At 46.7% G+C, this 20,902-nt stretch overlaps 1 protein-coding gene across 1 annotated transcript; it reads right to left on the bottom strand.

Moving 5' to 3' along the window:
• Positions 1–1,594: 1,594 nt before the first annotated feature.
• On the bottom strand, positions 1,595–9,914 carry LOC144677231 (zinc finger protein GLI1-like; the record flags this gene model as incomplete). The annotated part of the gene is made up of 3 exons (XM_078537410.1): positions 9,792–9,914; positions 1,847–1,996; positions 1,595–1,759 (listed from the first exon to the last, which is right to left on the bottom strand). Coding segments are annotated over exons 1-3 (438 nt in total), but the record flags the coding sequence as incomplete, so codon positions are not given.
• Positions 9,915–20,902: the final 10,988 nt, after the last annotated feature.

Here is a 20,902-nt window from a genome sequence, read left to right as displayed (position 1 = left end):
ACCCATCCATAACCCTAACTAACAGGAAGCAGAGAGTCAGGATAAATGGGTCATTTTCAGGTTGACAAACTGTAACTAGTGGAGTGTCACAGGGATCAATGCTGGGCCTCAACTATTTACAATCTACATTAATGACTTGGAGGAAGGGACTGAGTGTATTGTAGCCAAATTTGCTGATAGTACAAAAATTGTGGAAGACTCTAGAATGCTGCAGTACAGAGGGATCTGGGTGTCCTGGTACATGAATCACAAGAAGTTCACATACAGGTACAGCAAGTGATTAGGAAGGGAAATGCAATGTTGGGGTTTATTACAAGGGGGATGGAGTATAAAAGTAGGGAGGTTTTGTTACAGCTGTACAGAGCATTGGTGAGACCACACCTACAATACTGTGTACAGTTTTGATCTCTGTATTTAAGGAGGGATAAACTTGCATTGGATGCAGTTCACAGAAGGTTCACTCGGCTGATTCCTGGGATGAAGGGGTTTGTCTTATGAGGAAAGGTTGAACAGGTTGGGCCTAGACCCATCGGAGTTTAGAAGAATGAGAGGTGATCTTATTGAAACATATCAGATTCTGAGGGGACTTGACAGGGTGGGTGCTGGGAGAATGATTCCCCTCATGGAAGAGTCTAGAACCGGGGGTGGGGAGACACAGTTTCAGAATAAGGAGTCTCCCATTTCAGATGGAGATGAGGAGGAATTTCCTCTCTCAGAGGATCATTAGTCTATGGAATTCTCTCCCCCAGAGAGCAGTGGAGGCTGGGTCATTGAATATATTCAAGGCTGAGTTACAGGTTTTTAATCGACAAGGGAGTCGAGGGTTATGGGGGATGGGAAGGAAAGTGAAGTTAAGGCCACAATCAGATCAGCCATGATCGTATTGAATAGCGGAGCAGGCTCGAGGGGCCGAATGGCCTACTCCTGTTTCTATTTCTTCTGATCTTATTTCCTGCAGCTTTCAAGGACCTGAACAGATTTATTAATGGAGCCTTTTACTGGACAGTTTATACTGTCTGGTAAATATTTGCCTTAAAGTGCAGATATCAAAATGAAAGTCCAGTTTGGACACACAATCTATTCCTTATAATAATCAGGTGCTAGTTACTAAGCTCTTCGATGAGGTCTTGGTAGCAAAGCAAGCATCAGTTTCCAATCTCCACTCTGCTCTCCCCCCACTGCCCCCAACCCTGGCTCTATGCCTCCCCATGCTCTGCCCCTTGCCACCCTTTACCCTGGGTATGCACCTTTGACCCTGCCCCACTCTATCCCTTGCCCTGCCCCATGTTACCTCCTACCCTGCCAAATGCCACCTTGTGCCTTTATGCTATCCCATGTTACCCATTGCCCTTCCTGATACCACCCCTCCCTACCAGATGGCACCCTCTGCTCTCCCTATGCCACGCTTTACCCTGCTGCGAATTGCTCTACCCTATATACCCCGTCTGCCCCTGGTTACTGCCTGTCCTGCCAATGCTACCCTCGTCCCTGTTTCTAACACTTGGCAAAAGGAGTGGACATAAATACAAGACACTAGAGTGCTGTGTATACATTAAACTGTGCCAGATGACTAACCGAGCGCGAGGGTCTTTACCTCATTGGAATGGGTCCTATTCTGGTGTTTTGCTCGGTCTGAAGCGTTCGAGAAAGCCTTGTTGCAGCCTTCATGCTCACAAATGTACGGTTTCTCTCCAGTGTGAGACCTCAGGTGCGTTTTCAAGTTCTCCAGCCTGGAATAAGCCTTGTTACAACTTTCAAACTGTAAATACACACACAAATATTGGCCAGGTACATTTTGTAAAGGAGCTTTAAACTCAGCAATAACTCAGAATAAGTGGGGACTTACTGTACATTTATGTGGCTTCTCTCCTGTGTGTCGTCGCATGTGTACCACCAACATGTACTGGGCCTTAAACGGTCTCCGCTCCCTCGAACACTCTTGCCAGTGGCAGACAAACTCCTTCTTCTCTCCATGAATGTGCTCATTATTAATGTGCTGCAAATGATAGAGAGTCAAAGATGTCCAGACACTGGCCAAATCCATTTCTGCGACTAACCGATTACAATAGCCCTTAGTTTAGAATTCTGAGGGGGATAGATCAAAGTACTGAACAATTTTAACCCGATAGTTAATTTGCATTCTTCACTCCCGAGGAAAAAGCCCTCCAATTGCCCGAGTGCCCATTCTTAATGTCTAAGCTTTGATAGTGAGTGTCTGCAGCCTATTCAACTGTGGGAACTCTCACAGCCAAACCTAATCTTGATTGAGCTCCAATCCTTCCTTCCAGTTGGAGTCATTGGAACACTGGCTGATTCCAATGCCCCCAGCCCAGTACTGAGACCAAATATAGCTCAGTGATCAGTGAATTCAACACAGACCGAGGTTCTTAATTATCGCTAACAGTGCAACCTTTAACTCAAACCTGAGTCCCTTCAGTATCACCACACAGTTTAGTTGAACCATCACAGCTGCTCAATAATCAAAGTTTTATAAACACCAACTAAAATGGTCCTTACCAATCCCAAGCAGCTCACCACCACCTTCTCGAGGGCAATTAGGGATGGGTAATAAATGCTGGCCCAGCCCACACCCCATAAATGAATAATGAATAATAAGCCCCAATGGACAAACTCGAATCCTCAATGGGATTGGCTGAAGTAGAGTGTGTGTTCTTACACAGCAACTTATTCATAAGCAAAATGGTCTTGAGGAAGTGATGTCAGAGAGCAGGGACTGTTCCACTCTTCTAATTTGGGGAGGATATTTTAATCCCTTTCCCCCCCACTTTAGACCTTCCATTTTATGGTTGGTGGAATAGCCTAGCAACTTAATTCTTAACTAGCAACCTGCTCCTCAGGTTACTAAACCTTCCCATCGGACTCTGGCTGTCTATTTCCCAGCTGAGTGCCGAGAGGCATTCTCTCCTTAGGAAGCAAATGTCTCACCAGGGCAGTGACACTGAACAAACTGTTTCCTATCTCCTCCCATTGTCTGGACATTAAACTGGAAAGATTTCTATTGCAGTGTGCTCATGCTGCACATTGGTACATGGAAGCCTCGCAACCTCGATTCTCCGCTGTGATACTGCTGTGTTCCTGAGTTCAGCGCATTGGGAGGAACAGGGGAACTGCCTCCTGTAAACTTGATGGATTCGAGGCACAGACAAATAAATCCCCATCAGCGAGGACCCCTGCTCTGTAATGGGAAACAGTGTTACCCTCCTGACCACTGCAAACTGAGCTTCATATTTATCCAAACTTATTCTCGGACTATTCTCCAACTGACACACATCAACTTTGGTAACATTGCAAAGTGGGTCCAATGTTTGCTTTGGCACCTGATATAAATGGCTACAGAATTTTCTGAGTTGTTTCTGGATAAACTGTTTTGAAACTTATGTTTAGAAGTATCCCTGTGCTGTTCAAGACTAAAGACCTTTCAAAGGCGCTGGAGTGTACCTCTATCAACCAAGTAAATCAAGCAAGACCACTAGTCAGTCTTAGCTTGAGCACATAACTTAGGCTTGTACTCCCAGTGCGGTACTGAGGGAGCGCTGCACTTTTGGAGGTGGTGTCTTTTGGATGAGACATTAAACCAAGGTCCCACCTGCCTGCTCAGGTGGATGTAAAAGATCCCATTGGACTATTTCACAGAAGAGCAGGGGAGTTCTCCCCAGTGTCCTGGTCAATATTTATCCCTTAACTACAGCAGATTATCTGGCTGTTTGTGGGATCCTGCTGTGCTGCATTTCCTATATTACAGCAGGGACTGCACTTCCAAAGTATTTCATGGGCTGCAGAACACTTTGGGCTGTCTGTGAAAGAGGGGTGCACTCATAGAGGGCAGACTCTGAGTGAGACTGAGACCGAGTGAGTATATTTGGGAATTTGGTTCAAAGTGGGAATTCGGTGCATGGGGTAAAGAGGAGTTTTAGGTAAAGTTTACTGAATGAAGTAGTATGCTGAGTGGGGAGCAGGAGCTATATTTTCCTTTCCCAGTTTCCAGTATTTGATTTCCACTATGGCAGCAGAAGGAACAGGTAAACCAGTAACTGGTATTATTAGTTTTACCAGTATTGTAAAGTTTACTGGCAGTGCCAGGACCTATTGGGAGGTGTAGGCTTTATTAATTTAACTAGCAATTATTAATTAACACACGTTGAGATGGCAGGGCTGGTGATGTGCTGCGATTGCAGGATGCGGGAGTTCCAGGGCAAACACATCTGCAGTTAAGTGTTTGTGGCTGCAGGAACTTTGGCTCTGAGTTATTGGGCTGGAGTCTGGTTCTGCAGATACTCTAGTACATCAGGAGGGGGGAAAGTTGCCTGGACACTTTATTCCAGGAGCCAGTCACACTCCTTAGGATAGGATCTTCTGATTTGGTCAGGGACAGGAACGTGACTGCAAGTGAGGCAGGTAAGGGGACCCAGAGGGCCGGAGCCTCAGCCCTTACAATTGTCCAACAGGTTTGAGGTTTTTTAGGCTTGTTTGGGTGAGTGGGGGCTGCAGGGTGGATGGGCTAGCTGGTCATGGCACCATGGTACAGGAAGCCATTCAAGTGGGGGGAGTTACAAGGAATGTAGTGGTAATAGGGGACAGTAAAGTTGGCGGGATTGACACTGTTCTCTGCAGCAAAGAGCGTGAGTCCAGACAGCTGTGTTGCCTGCCCGGTGCCAGAGTTCAGGGCTGGAGAGGAACCTGGAGGACGAGGACCCAGTTGTAGCAGTCCATGTTGGGACCAATGACATAGGCAGGACAAAGGAGGAGATTCTGCACAGTCCCATCTCGTTGCACAATACCAGGCCTAGTATAGCCTGCTCTGTGGCTGGCTCCAGAACATGCTGTTCTCAGAAACTATTCTGGAAACATAATATGAGGAGCTTGGCACCAAATTAAGAAGCAGAACCTCAAAAGGTAATGATCTCTGGATTATTACCTGAGCCGTGTGCAATTTGGCACAGGACAAATCGGATTAGGGAGATGAATGCCTGGTTGAAAGGCTGGTGTGGGAGAAGTGGGTTCTGGTTCATGGGGCACTGGCACCAATACTGGGGGCTGTGGGATCTGTACCGTTGGGATGGTCTACACCTGAACTGTGCTGGGGCCAGTGTTCTTGTGAGCCACATAACTAGGGAAGTAGAGAGGGCTTTAAACTAAGTAGTAGGGGCAAGGGTACAAATTTGGGAAGATGTGGTAAACCAAAGAGTAGAGACAAGGCAAGAGAAAAAGGTATTATTATAGGAAATGAAAAACTGACCATGACAGGAAGGGATAGAGTGTACAAACCTGACAGTAAATCAACAGATGAGATGAGAGGTTATAAAAAGAATGAAAGGATAAAACTAAAGGCTCTGTATCTGAATTCATGAAGCATATGAAACAAAACAGATGAACTGAGAGCGCACATAGAATAAATAATTACGATTTGATCGCTATTACAGAAACATGGCTGCAGGAGGACATGGATTGGGACCTGAATATTAAAGGGTATAGGATGTTTAGGAAGGACAGGGAGCGAGGAGGAGGTGGAGGGGAGGTTCTGTTAGTTAATGATGGTATTAACACAACAGAGAGGGATGACCTAAGTTCAGGAAACCAGGCTGTGGAAATGGTTTGGGTAGAGATGAGAAACGGTAAAGGCAAGAAGTCATTGTGGGAGTTGTGTACAGGCCCCCTAACAGTAACCACATGGTAGGATGGAGCATAAAGGAAGAAATAATGGGAGCTTGTCAGAAAGGCACGGTGATAATCATGGGAGATTTTAATCTACATATAGACTGGAAAAGACAGATGGGTAAAGGTAGCCTAGATGAGGAGTTCATAGAGTGTTTCTAGGATAGTTTCTTAGAACAGCACGTTCTGGAGCCAACCAGAGACCAGGCTATACTAGAACAAAAACAGAATTACCTGGAAAAACTCAGCAGGTCTGGCAGCATCGGTGGAGAAGAAATCAGTTAACGTTTCGTGTCTTCATGACCCTTTGGCAGAACTGTTCTGCCGAAGGGTCATGAAGACTCGAAACGTTAACTGATTTCTTCTCCACCGATGCTGCCAGACCTGCTGAGTTTTTCCAGGTAATTCTGTTTTTGTTTTGGATTTCCAGCATCTGCAGTAGCTTTTAGCTTTTTGTTTTTAACCAGGCTATACTAGACCTGGTATTGTGCGACGAGATGGGATTAATTAATGATCTCATAGTGAAGGCATCCCTAGGTAGCAGTGATCATAATATAATTGAATTTTACATTCAGTTTGAGGGTGAGAGGAGTGGGTCTGAGACTATGTTTTTAAACTTAAATAAGGGCAATTATGAGGGCATGAAAGCTGAGCTGGCTAAAGGGAATTGGCAAATTCGGTTAAGGGATAGGTCAATAGAGATGTAGTGATAGACATTTAAGGGGCTATTTCAGAATACACAGAATAAATACATCCGTGGTTAACTAGAAAGGTTAAAGATAGTATCAAACTTAAAGAAAAAGTATATAATTGTGCAAAGATAGGTGAAAGGCCAGAAGATTGGACAGAATATAAGGAACGGCAAAGGATGACTAAAAGATTAATAAGGAGGGAGAAATTAGAGTACGAGAGAAAGCTAGCCGGAAATATAAAAAGAGAGTAAGAGTTTCTATAAGTATTTAAAAAAGAAACCAGTTAACCAAGTGAGCATTGGTCCTATAGAAAGTGAGTCTGGAGAACTGATAATGGAAAACAGGGAAATGGCAGATGCATCAGTCTTCACTATAAAGGATACAAGTAACATCCCAGAAATAGCTGTAAATCAGGAAGTGGAAGGGAGGGAGGAACTCAGGAAAATTACAATCACCAGGGAAGTGGTACTGAGTAAATTGTTGGAGCTGTGGGCTGACAAGTGTCCGGATCCTGATGGACTTCATCCTAGGGTCTTAAAAGAAGCAGCTGGTGAGATAGTTGATGCATTGGTTTTAATTTTCCAAAACTCCCCAGATTCGGGGAAGGTCCCATTATATTGGAAAATAGAAAATGTAACTCCATTATTCAAAAGGGGAGGGAGACAGAAAGCAGGAAACTACAGGCCAGTTAGCTTAACATCTGTCATAGGGAAAATGTTAGAAACTATTATTAAAGAAGCTATAGCAGGGCACTGAGATAAGTTCAAGGTCATCAGGCAGAGTCAACATGGTTTTGTGAAAGGGAAATCATGTTTAACCAACTCACTGGAGTTCTTTGAGGAAGTAACATGTACTGTGGATTAAGGGGAACCAGTGGATGTACTGTACTTAGATTTCCAGAAGGCATTTGATAAAGTACCACATCAAAGGTTATTGCAGAAAATAAAAGCTCATGGTGTAGGGGGTAACATATTGGCATGGATAGAAGATTGGCTAGCTAACAGGAAACAGAGAGTTGGCATAAATGGGTCTTTTTCTGGTTGGCAGGATGTGATGAGTGGTGTGTCACAGGGATCAGTGCTGGGAACTCAACTGCTTATAATTTATATAAATGACTTGGATGAAGGGAGGGATGGGATGGTTGCCAAATTTGCTGATGACACAAAGATAAGTAGGAAAGTAAGTTGTGAAGAGGACATAAGGAGGCTACAAAAAGATATAGATAGGTTAAGTGAGTGGGCAAAGGTCTGACAAATGGAGTATAATGTAGGAAAAAGTAAAATTGTCCATTTTGGCAGGAAGAGTAAAAGAGAAGCAGATTATCTAAATGGTGAGAGATTGCAGAGCTCTGAGATTCAGAGGGATCTGGGTGTCCTAGTGCATGAATCACAAAAGATTAGTCTGCAGGTACAGCAGGTAATTAGGAAAGCTAATAGAATGTTATCATTTATTGGGAGGGGAATTGGTTACAAAAGTAGGGAGGTTATGCTTCAATTATACAGGGCATTGGTGAGACCACATCTGGAGTACCGTGTACAGTATTGGTCTCCTTATTTAAGGAAAGATGTAAATGCGTTAGAAGCAGTTCAGAGAAGGTTTACTAGACTAATACCAGGAATGGACGGGTTGTCTTATGAGGAAAGGTTGGACAGACTAGGCTTGTACCCACTGGAGTTTAGAAGATTAAGAGGCAATTAGATTGAAACATGTAAGATCCTGAGGGGACTTGTCAGGGTGGATGTGGAGAGAATGTTTCCTCTTGTGGGAGAATCTAGAACTCGGGGGTCACTGTTTAAAAATAAGGGGTCACTCATTTAAAACAGAGATGAAGTGGAATTTTTTTCTCTGAGGGTCGTGAGTCTTTGGAAGTCTCTTCCTCAAAAGGCTGTGGAAGCAGAGTCTTTGAATATTTTTAAGGCAGAGGTGGGTAGATTCTTGGTAAACAAGGGGGTGATAGGTTATCGGCGGTAGGTGGGATGCAGGTTTGAGGTTACTATCAGATCAGCCATGATCTTATTGAATGGTGGAGCAGGCTCGAGGGGCCGAGTGGCCACTCCTGCTCCTGATTTATATGTCCGTATGCTATGTAGATGCACATTCTTTCTTATTTAACTTGTGGATGGCAATCCTTTGGACCAACATAGTCTCCAGTTCCTATTTCCATCACCTCAGGAGGATTAATGAACTAGGGGATGACCAAATGAGAATGAAAGGCTAATTTAATGATTAGACTCAGGAAATCATGGGTGTACTTTCAAAAGGGGATGGAAAATAGCAGGAACCTTGCCTGCCCAGGAGCTGGCTTGCTGGGACTATATCTCTTGTACTCTTTGAAGTTAAAACCTGGGGACAAAAGGAGCACCTTCCATACTGGAGCCAAGTGCACTACGATTGTGTCGTGGTTACATTGCTGGACCGATAGTTCAGAGGGCAGAAGTTCAAATCCCGCCATGACAGTTTGACAACTGAATTTAGTCGAAAAACAAGTGTGGAAATCAAAGTCAGAATCAGTAAAAGTAACTGTGAAACTAGTGGATTGTCAAACAAACCCAGCTGGTTCAACTGCTGAGTCAGCCTGGCACATACGTGACTCCAGTCCCACACCAATGTGATTGGCTCTTAACTGCCTTATGAAGTGGGCCTATCAAGGCACTCGGCTGTGACAAACCCCAAAGCTGAGCACTATCCCCACTGCAGCAGTTGAATATCAGGGCTTACTAACTAGGGATGAAGAAGAAATACTGGCCTTGCCACTGATGTCTCAAAGTGAATTAAAAAGGATCGGACAATGGTTTTCGAAACTTCCACCTGAGGTAACCCAGTACTTTTCTTTAATGTGAGCGATTTCAAAGCAAAGCAAGCTTCTATGTGCTTTGCACTCTTAGGTGTTTAGTGCCTTTAACATAGAAACATAGGAAATAGGTGATCTTTTACATGCCAGACAGCAATGTGAATTCTCATCTGCCTGGGGGAAGCAGACTGACTGACAGTGGTGAGTAAAGTTCAAGTGACCAGTTAAATCTCGTTATCAACTCTGGTTGGCTGGAAACCTGGATCACATGATCTCCCACCACCTGGCCCCACCCCTCCACTGGTTACCCAACAGGTCCATCTTCATGATGTCCCTCCTTCCCTTGCCAAGTGGAACGTCAACAAGCTTATCATTCTCTGATTGGATGACTCTTGACTCTTAGTCTTTCTCCCTATTTCCAATAATTTGATCATAAATAAGCAAAAATGTGTAAAGGGATTTTAAAAAAGAAACCTTTTTTGATTTATAGCAGTATCCGGGAGATTAATCTTTACTTCCTGGAGAATCTAGAATAAACCTGGAGGCTTGGCAACCCCTTCATTCACATCTCACACAGAAATTCAAAACAAGTTACGATTTGAATTTTGCCCCAACCTATTTATCCAGTTACTCACATGCACAAGCTGATCCTGAGTATCGAACTCTTTACTGCACCCTTCCCAGTGACAATTAGTCTCATAGACGCATTCCGGCTCCTGTTTCCCATCATCCTTATCTCCGTCATCTCTTCCATCCATCATTCCCAGTAAATGATCCTGTTACAAATGATTGCTGAATGAGGATAGATTTATAGTGGTTTCCATGGTAATTCCGAGGATACGCTCTCTCTTACCTCTCTTTGTTGTCTCTGTGTTTCTACTTCTCTCTTACTTTCTATTACCTTCTGTTTCTCCTATCTTTTTCTTTTCCTCTGCCTCTCTCTTCTACTTCTCTCTCTCTCTCTTTTAGCTCTTTTCTCCTCTCCCTGTCCTCTTCTGTTCTCTCAGGTTGGAGGTGCTGGGTGATGTCCAGTGATGGGGAACTGGAGGTGCTGAGGGCCACAGGCCACGTTCCTGTGGTGGAGAGAGGAAGCCTCCAGGGTCAGCAGCGAGCGGCTGCAGGGGGGTCAGGGGGAGGTATATGAAAACATAGCTTGAGTTCGATAGCGAATGCTGCTTTCTAACGGCCTTTAGGGACCAGCTCTGTCACCTGTCCCTCACTCAAGGCCGTGACACTGAGCAGCTCCCAGCCCCCTGTCACCTCCTTGGCCATTACCCCTGTCTGGACCTCAATCCCCAGGGTCCTCTAGCACATCAGGACCCTGCGTTACCACAGGAAGTCGTAGCCCCTTCTCCCCCAACAGGACCCCAGCACCAGCAGCTGCCCCACCCTCTGGACACGCTTGGCACCTGAGCTGCCATTGGTTCCAGCTCCACCCTCAAGGCAGCCAATGAGCTGTGACCAAGGAGTAACCTCCATCGCCATGAAGATACCGGCGCAGCATCAAGGCCTGGCCTGGGACCCAAGCTGTGAATAGGAACAGCTTCACTGTGCATTATTTTCCGCTTTGGAAAGCGAATTCGATTGAGGTGGGGATGAGGCGATGAGCAGCCAGTGAGGTGCAGGTTGGAGCAGCAGGGAGTACAACAAGGGGTGCAGGCATGAGCAAGAGGACCCCGAGACAGTGACCCCCCGCCCCACCCACCTAGAAGAACGAGAGGACCCGGAGGCTGTAACCAACTCGAAGAGCGAGTGGATAGGGAACGTGGGAACAGTAACCTCCACCTATCCGATCCAGTCCAGTCTGTAGCTCCAGAGCACAGCAGCCACATTCTGAGACAGATCAAGTTGTGATATCATAGGAAAACTGATAAGTGGGTGAATATTTGGCTTGTTTATCTTCCAAACTCGTGTGATTTATTAATAACTGTAAGATTTTATCAGTTGTAAGGTTTACTAACAATAGTAAAGGCTATTGGAAGCAGCAGTGTTTATTAATCACAAATTAAGAAAAATAAATTAATTAACACATCATAAAGATGGTAAGACAGGTGCTGTGTTGTGGCTGCAGCATGTGGGAGCTCCTGGGTGCCAGTGTGATCCTGGGCAAACACGTCTGCAGTAAGCGTCTATGCCTGGAGGAGCACTGTCTCCGGGTCCTCTTGCTCATGCCTGCTTTGGCTCAGAGTCATTGAGCTGGAGGCTGAGCTGCAGACACTATGTCACATCAGGGAGGGGGAGAGTTACCTGGACACTTTATACCAGGAGGTAGTCACATCCCTTAGGAGAGGGTCTTCTGATTTGGTCAGTGGCCAGGGACAGGAGGGTGTGACTGTGAGTGAGGCAGGTATGGGGACCCAGAGGGAGCTGGGACCTCTGTTAATTAAGGATGACATTGGTACAATAGAGAGAGAGATGACCTTAGTTTTGGAACTCAACAGGTTTGAGGTTCTTCCGGCTTGTGGATAAGAGTGGGGGCTGTAGGGTGAATGAGCAAACTGACCATGCTACAGGAAGCCATTCTTTGGGGCAGTTAATAGGAACGTAGTGGTAGTATGGGGCAGTATAATCAGAGGGATAGACACAGTTCTCTGTAGCCAAGAGTGAGAGCCCAGACGTCTGTGTTGCCTGCCTGGTGCCAGGGTTCGGGACATCTGCTCAGGGCTGGGGAGGAACTTACATGGGAGGGGGAGGATCCAGTGGTCGTGGTCTACGTTGGTACCAACGACATAGATAGGATTAGGAAAGAGGTTCTTCTTAGGGATTATGAGCAGCTAGGAGCTAAATTAAAAAGCAGAATCTCAAAGGTAATAATCTCAGGGTTATTACCTGAGCCATGAGTGAATTGGTGCAGGGTAAATAAGATTAGAGAGATGAATGAGTGGCTCAAAGACTGGTGTGGGAGAAATGGATTTCAATTCATGGGGACTGACACCAATACTGGGGAAGGTGGGAGATGTACCATTGAAACGGGCTTCAACTGAACCATGCTGGGGTCAGTGTTCTGGTGTGTCTTATAACTAGGGTGGTGGAGAGGGCTTTAAACGAAATAGTGGGGTGAGGGATCAAGTTTGGGAAGATGTGATAAACTGAGAAGACAAGGCAAGATAGGAATAGGGGAAATGCCATTCAGAGCGTGGTAGGGAGGGACAGAGTGTACAAAGCTAAGAGTGCACCAGCAGATAAGGCTAGAGGTTACAAACAAAGTAAAAAGACTGAGTATCTGAGTGCACAGAGTATTCGTAACAAAACAGATAATTCATCTGGCAGCACAAATAGAAATAAATATGTACGATCTGATAGTCATTACAGAACATGGATGCAGGATGACAAAGACTGGGACCTGAATCTTCAAGGGTACATGACATTTAGGAAGGACAGGAAACGAGGTTGATGGGTAGCTCTGTTAATTAAGGATAACATTGGTAAAATAAAGAGAGATGACCTTAGTTCTGGAGATGAAGATAGCATCAGTTTGGGTAGACATGGGAAATAGTAAAGGTAAGAAGGCACTTGTGGGAGTGGTTTCTAGGCCTCCGAGCAGTAACCACACTATAGGACGGGGTATACAGGTAGAAATAATGGGGGCTTGTGAGAAAGGTACAGCAATAACTCAAGTTCTGTTGAAGGGTCATGAGGACTCGAAACGTCGACTCTTTTCTTCTCCGCCGATGCTGCCAGACCTGCTGAGTTTTTCCAGGTAATTCTGTTTTTGTTTTGGATTCCCAGCATCCGCAGTAGTTTTTTTTTTATCTATGGGTAATTTTAATCTACATATAGACTGGACAAATCAGATTGGCAAAGGTAGCCTGGATAATGAATTCATTGTGTGTTGTTGGGAGTGTTTCTTACAGTAGCACATTCTAGCACCAACCAGAGAGTAGGTTATCCTGGATCTGGTAATGTGCAATGAGACAGGATAAATTAATGACCTCATTGTTCAGTTTGAGGGAGAGAGGAGTGGATCTAATGTTTTAAACTTACATAAGGGCAATTATGACAGCATGAAGACAGAGCTGGCTAAAGTGAACTGGGAAATTAGGTTAACGGGTATGTCAGTAGAAATGCAGTGGCAGACATTTAAGGAGATAATTCAGAATACTCAGCAAAGATACATTGCAGTGAGAGAGAAAGACTCTAAGGGAAGGACACACCATCCGTGGTAACTAAGGAAGCTACAATTCTGTGAAGATGAGTGGCAGGTCAGAAGATTGGACAGAATATAAAGAATACCAAAAAATGACGAAAAGATTAATAAGGAGGGAGAAATTAGAGTATGAGAGGAAGCGAGCTAGAAATATAAAAACAGATGGTAAAAGTTTCTACAGGTATTTAAAAAGGAAAAGTGTGAATCAAGAGGTAAAAGGGATGGAACAACTTACAATAAATGACATTCACCAGGGGAAGGGGACTGAGAAAATTATTGGAACTAAAAGCTGACAAGTCCCCAGATCCTGATAGACTTCATCCTAGGGTCTTAAAAGAAGTGGCTGCTGAGATAATGGGTGCATTGGTTTTAATTTTCCAAAATTCCCTAGATTCTGGAAAGGTCCCATCAGAATGGAAAATAGTGAATGTAACTCCTCTATTCAAGAAAGCAGGAAACTATAGGCCAGTTAGTTTAACGCCTGTCATTGGGAAAATGCTGGAATCCATTATTGAGGAGGTTACAGCTGGGCACTTAGAAAATCTCAATGCAATCAGGCAGAGTCAACATGGTTTTGTGAAAGGGAAATCATGTTTGACTAATGTATTAGAGTTCTTTGAGGAAATAACTAGCAATGTGGATAAAGGGGAATCTGTGGATGTGCAGTACTTAGATTTCCAAAAGGCATTTGATAAGGTGCCACACCAAAGGTTACTACACAAATAAGAACTGACAGTATGGGGGCTAGCATATTAGCATGGATAGAGGATTGGATAGCTAACAGGAAGCAGAGAGTAGGGATAAATGTGTCATTTTCAGGTTGACATGAGGTAACGAGTGGAGTGCCACAGGGATAAGTACTGGGGCCTCAACTTTTTACAACTTATATCAATCACTTGGATGAAGGGATAAATTTGCTGATGACACAAAGATAGGTAGGAAAGTAAGTTGTAAGGAGTCTGCAAAGGGGAATAGGTCAAGTGAATGGGCAAATATTTGGCAGATGGATTATAATGTGAGAAAATGTGATGCTGTCCACTGTGGGAAGAATAGAAAAACAATGTTATTTAAATAGAGAGAGACTGCAGAATGCTGCAGTACAGAGGGATCTGGGTGTCCTGGTACATGAATCACAAGAAGTTCACATACAGGTACAGCAAGTGATTAGGAAGGGAAATGCAATGTTGGGGTTTATTACAAGGGGGATGGAGTATAAAAGTAGGGAGGGTTTTGTTACAGCTGTACAGAGCATTGGTGAGACCACACCTACAGTACTGTGTACAGTTTTGATCTCTGTATTTAAGGAGGGATATACTTGCATTGGAAACAGTTCAGAGAAGGTTCACTCGGCTGATTCCTGGGATGAAGGGGTTTGTCTTATGAGGAAAGGTTGAACAGGTTGGGCCTAGACCAATTGGAGTTTAGAAGAATGAGAGGTGATCTTATTGAAACATATCAGATACTGAGGGGATTTGACAGGGTGGGTGCTGGGAGAATGATTCCCCTCATGGGAGAGTCTGGAACCGGGGGTGGGGAGACACAGTTTCAGAATAAGGAGTCTGCCATTTTGGACAGAGATGAGAAGAATTTTTTTCTGTCAGAGAGTCGGGAGGCTGTGGAATTCTCTTCCCCAGAGAGCGATGGAGGCTGGGTCAATGAATATTTTTAAGGCTGAGGTAGATGGATTGTTGACCAATGAGTGAATTGGGCGGGGGGGTTGATCGGTTATTGGGGGTAGGTAGAATGTAGAGTTAAGGCCACAATCAGATCAGCCATGATCTTATTGAATGGCGGGGCAGGCTCGAGGGGCCGAATGGCCTACTCCTGTTCCTGATTCGTATGTTCAGCCAAATGTGACAGAATAGTGTAAAGTAACCTTAGTGTAAGGCCAGGAATTGTGCCATCTGGAAACTATTTCCATGGATATATGTATCAACCAGTTAGTGTCCACGCTCCCTCCTTACCTCCACCATCAACCTTCACATTGCCACCTCTGCTGGCTCTGTGGCTAACTGTACCTTGTGGTGGGGGGCGGAGGTCAGGATGGCCTGAGCTTTGCCGCTTGGTTGGTCCTGTACACACAGAGCTCAGGCTGGGCACAGGGGGATAGTGCTGCAATGGGATACAGTGTCTTTGGGCTGGGTTAACGTAACTCAAACAGGAGCTTGTTCAGCCAGTGGTATCTGAAGCTAGGAATACTCCCTGTTTCGGCTCAGATATGATGAGTTGTCTCGTGGGAGAAGGCAGCCAGTACCTGTCGAACGCCAATCCAACATAAGTGAGCATCTTGAAGACATGAGTGAAGGAACTGAAGGCAGAGGCAGTCATTTACCTGCGTGCTTGTCGAAGTGGGACTAGACATATCCTCCTCTGGTCTCTCTTCCAAGCATTGGCCATTGAGTAGGTCTGATGAGCTGTTGATTGATGATTCAGCTTTGATCTGTATTCGAGGGTTGAAATGAGATGTTAGACCCAGCGTTCTGTTTAGAAATGACCAGCATTCTAGCCGCTGGCTGACCATCACATCATTCCTTCCAAAGGCATCGGATCTGAAAGTGACACCTCTCAACATACACCAACAGGGCAAAAACTGGCGATAAGCTGCCCAGGAGGGTGGGGGGAGTGGAGATGATCAATAGTTTCGGAAGGAAATTGGATGGGAGCTTGAGGGAAATAAAGCTGCCGGGTTAGGGGGATAGAGCGAGGGAATGGGACTGACTGGATTGCTCCACCTAGAGCTAGCATAGACTCGCTGGGCTGAATGGCCTCCTTCTGTGCTGTAAATGACTTGAGGGGCAGTATCGTCCGCTCCTGCCAACAGTGGGAATCATGGCGGGCAGGGGACCTTCACTTGGCATCAGGCCAACAACCAGGTTCCTGACGTCGGGATGCACAGTGGGAATTCTGTCCTCGGGACTGTGACAGCGGGTTAAAGGCCGGTGAACAATGTCGGGAAGCCCTTTTACATTCATTAGCATGTCACACATACTCATTAAACGGCCACCTCATCGTTATTCAGTTCCCCCTCCAAATGAAGCTCTCCGGCAGTGAGAAATGAGCACAGTGGGTTTGGTGAGTGTATATAAGAGGCGTTCACCTGCCCAGCTTCACCTCTCCCACAACTGTCAGACCAGCAACTACTGCTTTCCACTTCACACCTTCACTCACACTGGGCACTGTCGGCAAAAGCTGCGGCAAGGGAGAGGGGACCTGGGGGGGAGGACCAGGGGGGAAGGGTGAAGTGCAAACAGGACAAGGGGGGGAGGACGAGTGGGGAAGGGTGTGAGGCAGGGTGAGGTGGGGAGGACGAGTGGGGAAGGGTGTGAGGCAGGGTGAGGGGGGGAGGACGAGTGGGGAAGGGTGTGAGGCAGGGTGAGGGAGGGGGGACGAGTGGGGAAGGGTGTGAGGCAGGGCGAGGGAGGACGAGCGGGGAAGGGTGGAGTGGAGGCAGGGTGAGGGAGGGAGGGGTAATGGGGAAGGGTGGAGTGGAGGCAGGGTGAGGGAGGGAGGACGAGCGGGGGTGTGAGGCAGGGTGAGGGAGGGAGGACGAGCGGGGAAGGGTGTGAGGCAGGGTGAGGGAGGGGGGAGCAGGGGGGAAGGGTGGTGCGGAGGTAGGACAAGGGAGGGAGGACCAGGGGGGAAGGGTGGAGTGGAGGCAGGGTGAGGGAGGGAGGACCAGGGGGGAAGGGTGGAGTGGAGGCAGGGTGAGCGAGGGAGGACCAGGGGGGAAGGGTGGAGTGGAGGCAGGGTGAGGGAGGGAGGACGAGTGGAGAAGGGTGTGAGGCTGTCCTGGGAAGGAAGCCAGGCTGCCCCTGGCATGTTTAAGTCTGTCCTGAGAATGAAACCAGACCGTCCGGGCCATGTTAGAAGGGTAAGCTTCACTCATGTCACTTAGTCCCATTGTAGGGCAGTGGAAGGGTTCTCTGGGCAGTGAGTGTTATAGAGAGATGGGTCTAAAGGACGTGGCCCGTGAGTCCTTGAATTTGGTGCTAGGGGTTTGAAGGAGGGCACTGGGACTTAGAGGGTACAGTCACTGTTGGAGGGGGGAGTTGGGTCTGGTATGGTGGAAGAGCAAGGCTCATTGTAGGGTAATGGATGGTCTCATGGGGGGGTTGGCAGTGGTCACAGAAAGTTAGGGTACAGCTGGCCTCAAGAACGAGAGGGGTCAGGTTCGGGAGGGACATGGGCACATCAACAATGAAGGGAAATGGGGGAGAGCAGGAATATCAACTTCAATAATAATTGGCTCCAGGGTAATGGGGGAAGGCTGAATGGTTACAGGAGGGAGAGGAATTAGGAGGCAGTGATTGTGGACGGAGGATGGGAGGATCCTGGAGGGGAACAAGGGAAGGTAGAAGGTAGAAGTGCTGCCAAACCTCAAACATACCATCTTCAATATCCCAAAGTTGTTGTGAAGTTCCTAAAGCCTCACAAGCAATTGATATGGGAGAGGTCCCAGAACAGGTGGGAGGAGTTAATGAGATGTCTATTGGGCCAAGTGAAGGAGCACCCTATTAATTATTAGTCCACTCCATGGAGAACCAGGCTCAGCTGAGTTCTCCTCTCGAGGTTCCAGCGCCCAATAAACCATCTTTGCTCCATGACTAATGGGTCATATTCCAGTGAGAACCCATCAAGGTCTGGAGCTGGGTGATCCTGGGTGATTTGCCATCTGCTGCTGTCCGAGGCAGGGATGATGGGAGGGAGGGAGGTGAATTCCTCCAAGGGGCAGCAAACTTCCCACTCCAAACCTCCATCCTCCTGGGTGAATGGTCATGGCTGACAAGGACTCATGTGGTACGATGCCAAGGGTAGTGGAGGTAAGCTGAATCGTATCTGAGGGAGGATTCTCACACACGGCTCTCATTACTCAGTCAATGTGCAATGTCTCTATGCACAGTCATGTATGAACGGGAGGAACACCCATCTCTGGTCCTCCAGGATGTCCTTCACTTGGAAGGGGTGGGGTGGGAAGGCCATGTCTAGACAGAGGCCAGGTGAAGGGCTGAGCACTTGCCTGCTGGCTTTGAGATGGAGGGAAACCTGTAAAGGACATGCTCACTAAACGTATCACTTCAATTCATTCACACATCCGCTGAGGTGTCGATGATGCAGGCTGCAGGTAACCCTGCCTTGGGAATGGTTCTTATCTAGATGAGGAGAAGGAGGGCCCATTGCAGGTTGGCACAGGGCCAGGGGGGAGCAAGGGCCTGAGCAGCAAGAGGCAGCGGGACCTCTAGAAGGTCAGGATGCTGGTGAACAGGGTCCGCTGCAGAGGTGACCATTGGCCCAGGCACGGGTGTACCGCAGGTGGTGCTCTTACCTAGAAATGAGTGAAAGGCAATGCTGGAGGCATCTTCGTAAGTCCCAGGATGTGGTTGCTCACAACCGCCAGCTTCTCCAGGATGAGCTGCGGCTGCGAGGACTTGTAGGACATCCCAGTCCGGTGGCGCTGAAGGTCACTGCCACTTTGAACTTCGTTGCCAGTGGATCGGGGGATGTGTGCAGCGTCTCCCAGGCAGTGACGCACAGGCGCACCCGGGAGGTGACAGATACCCTGTTCAGGAGAGTGCGCCAATTTGTCCAATCCCACCTGGATCCCAAAAGCCAGGCTGTAACAGCCGGGGATTTGTAGCAATCTCAGGTTAGCCCCAAGTACAGGGCACGTCTGACTGCACACATGTGGCTTTGAGAGCTCCCTGCCAAGCCCTGGCATTAAATGGGCTCATTAGCACCTACACAGCACTGCCCTCCCACCACCTCAGGCACCTGTAAGTAGACCAGTGTTTCACCCGTGCCCTCACAAAGGGCACATGTGCTTGGCAGTTTGGAAGCTATTTAAAATCTGAAGTCGTCAGGGATCTAATCAGGTCACTCTGACACCTACTCCCAAAGAGGGCCAAGCAGGGAGAGAGCTCTTTGAGGCTGAACCAGATAACTCGCGTCAGGTACCACCCACATCTCACATCAGTGGCAAGTGCAGCAGCAGATACAATGGCATCGAGGAGGACATTGTCAGAGGTCAGAGCATGGTGAGCTGCAAGTAATGGCCTGGATGAGGAGTGACCAGGCTGATGGCCGGTGTTTAATCATGCACATGTAGGATTATTGAGTAATCGCCATGGTGATAATGTGGGAGAATCGAGTCAGTGGGAATTCCAGAGCTGTAAATGCCCATGGACAATGAAGCAGCTCCCAGCAAGATGGAATCCAGGACACTTCCAAACTGGGCAAGTGAACATGTATTCCAGTCTTCCCTAGACTCAGAGGAGGTGCCAGAGGACTGGAGAATTGCAAACATTAGGCCCTTGTTCAAAAGAAGGTTGTAAGTATAACCCAGCAATTACAGACCAGTCAGTTTAACTTCAGTGGTGGGCAAGATTCTAGAAACAATTATTCGGGATAGAATTAGTAGTCACATGGAAAAATATGGGTTGATAAGGAAGAGTCAGCATGGATTTCTAAAGGGGAAATCGTGTTTAACTAACTTGTTGGAGTTTTTTGAAGAGGTAACAGAGAAGGTTGATGAGGGTAATGCTGTTGATGTGGTGTACATGGACTTTCAAAAGGCACTTGGCACAGTGCCACACAACAGACTTGTGAGAGAAGTTATTGTTCATGGAATAAAAGGGACAGTAGCAACGTGGATACAAAATTGGCTGAAAAATAGGAAGCAGAGAGTAATGGTCAATGGATATTTTTCGGTCTGGAGGAAGGTTTGTAGTGGAGTTCCCCAGGGGTCGGTGTTGGGACCCTTGCTGCTCCTGATATATATTAATGATCTAGATCTTGGTGTGCAGGGGACAATTTCATGGTTTGGGGATGACACGAAGCTTGGGAGTGTTGTGAACTGTGAGGAGGACGATGTGGAACTTCAAGAGGACATAGACAAGTTGGTGGGGTGGGCAGATAGGTGGCTGATGAAGTTCAATGCGGAGAAATGTGAGATGATGCATTTTGGTAGGAAGAACATGGACAGACAATATAAAATAAGAGGTGAAATGTTGAAGGGGGCACAGGAGCAGAAAGACTTGGGTGTTTCTGTGCACAGATCATTGAAGGTGGCAGGACAGGCGGAGAGAGCAGTTAATAAAGCACATAGTATCCTGGGCTTTATTAATAGGGACATAGAGTACAAGGGCAAGGAGGTTATGCTGAATTTATATAAGACTCTAGTTAGACCTCAGCTGGAGTATTGTGTACAGTTCTGGGCGCCACATTATAGGAAGGATGTGAACACATTGGAGAGAGTGCAGAAGAGGTTTACAAGAATGGTTCCAGGGATAAGAAACTTCAGTTACAAGGATAGATTGAAGAGGTTGGGACTGTTCTCCTTGGAGAGACGAAGGCTGAGAGGAGATTTGATAGAGATGTTCAAAATCATGAGGGGCTGGACAGAGTAGATAGGGAGAAGCTGTTCCCGCTCGTAAAAGGGTCAAGAACGAGAACAGATTTAAAGTGATTTGCAAAAGAAGCAAGTGTGACGCGAGAAAAAACTTTTTCACACAGCGAGTGGTTTGGGTTTGGAATACACGGCCGGGAAGTGTGGTGGAGGCAGGTTTAATTGAGGCATTCAGGAGGGCATTAGATGATTATTTA

This window comes from Cetorhinus maximus, unplaced genomic scaffold, assembly GCF_964194155.1.
Source record: "Cetorhinus maximus unplaced genomic scaffold, sCetMax3.hap1.1 HAP1_SCAFFOLD_2324, whole genome shotgun sequence".
Taxonomy (NCBI): domain Eukaryota; kingdom Metazoa; phylum Chordata; class Chondrichthyes; order Lamniformes; family Cetorhinidae; genus Cetorhinus; species Cetorhinus maximus.
The sequence above is the reverse complement of the archived record's forward strand: the minus strand, read 5'-3'. Positions and strand labels throughout refer to the sequence as shown.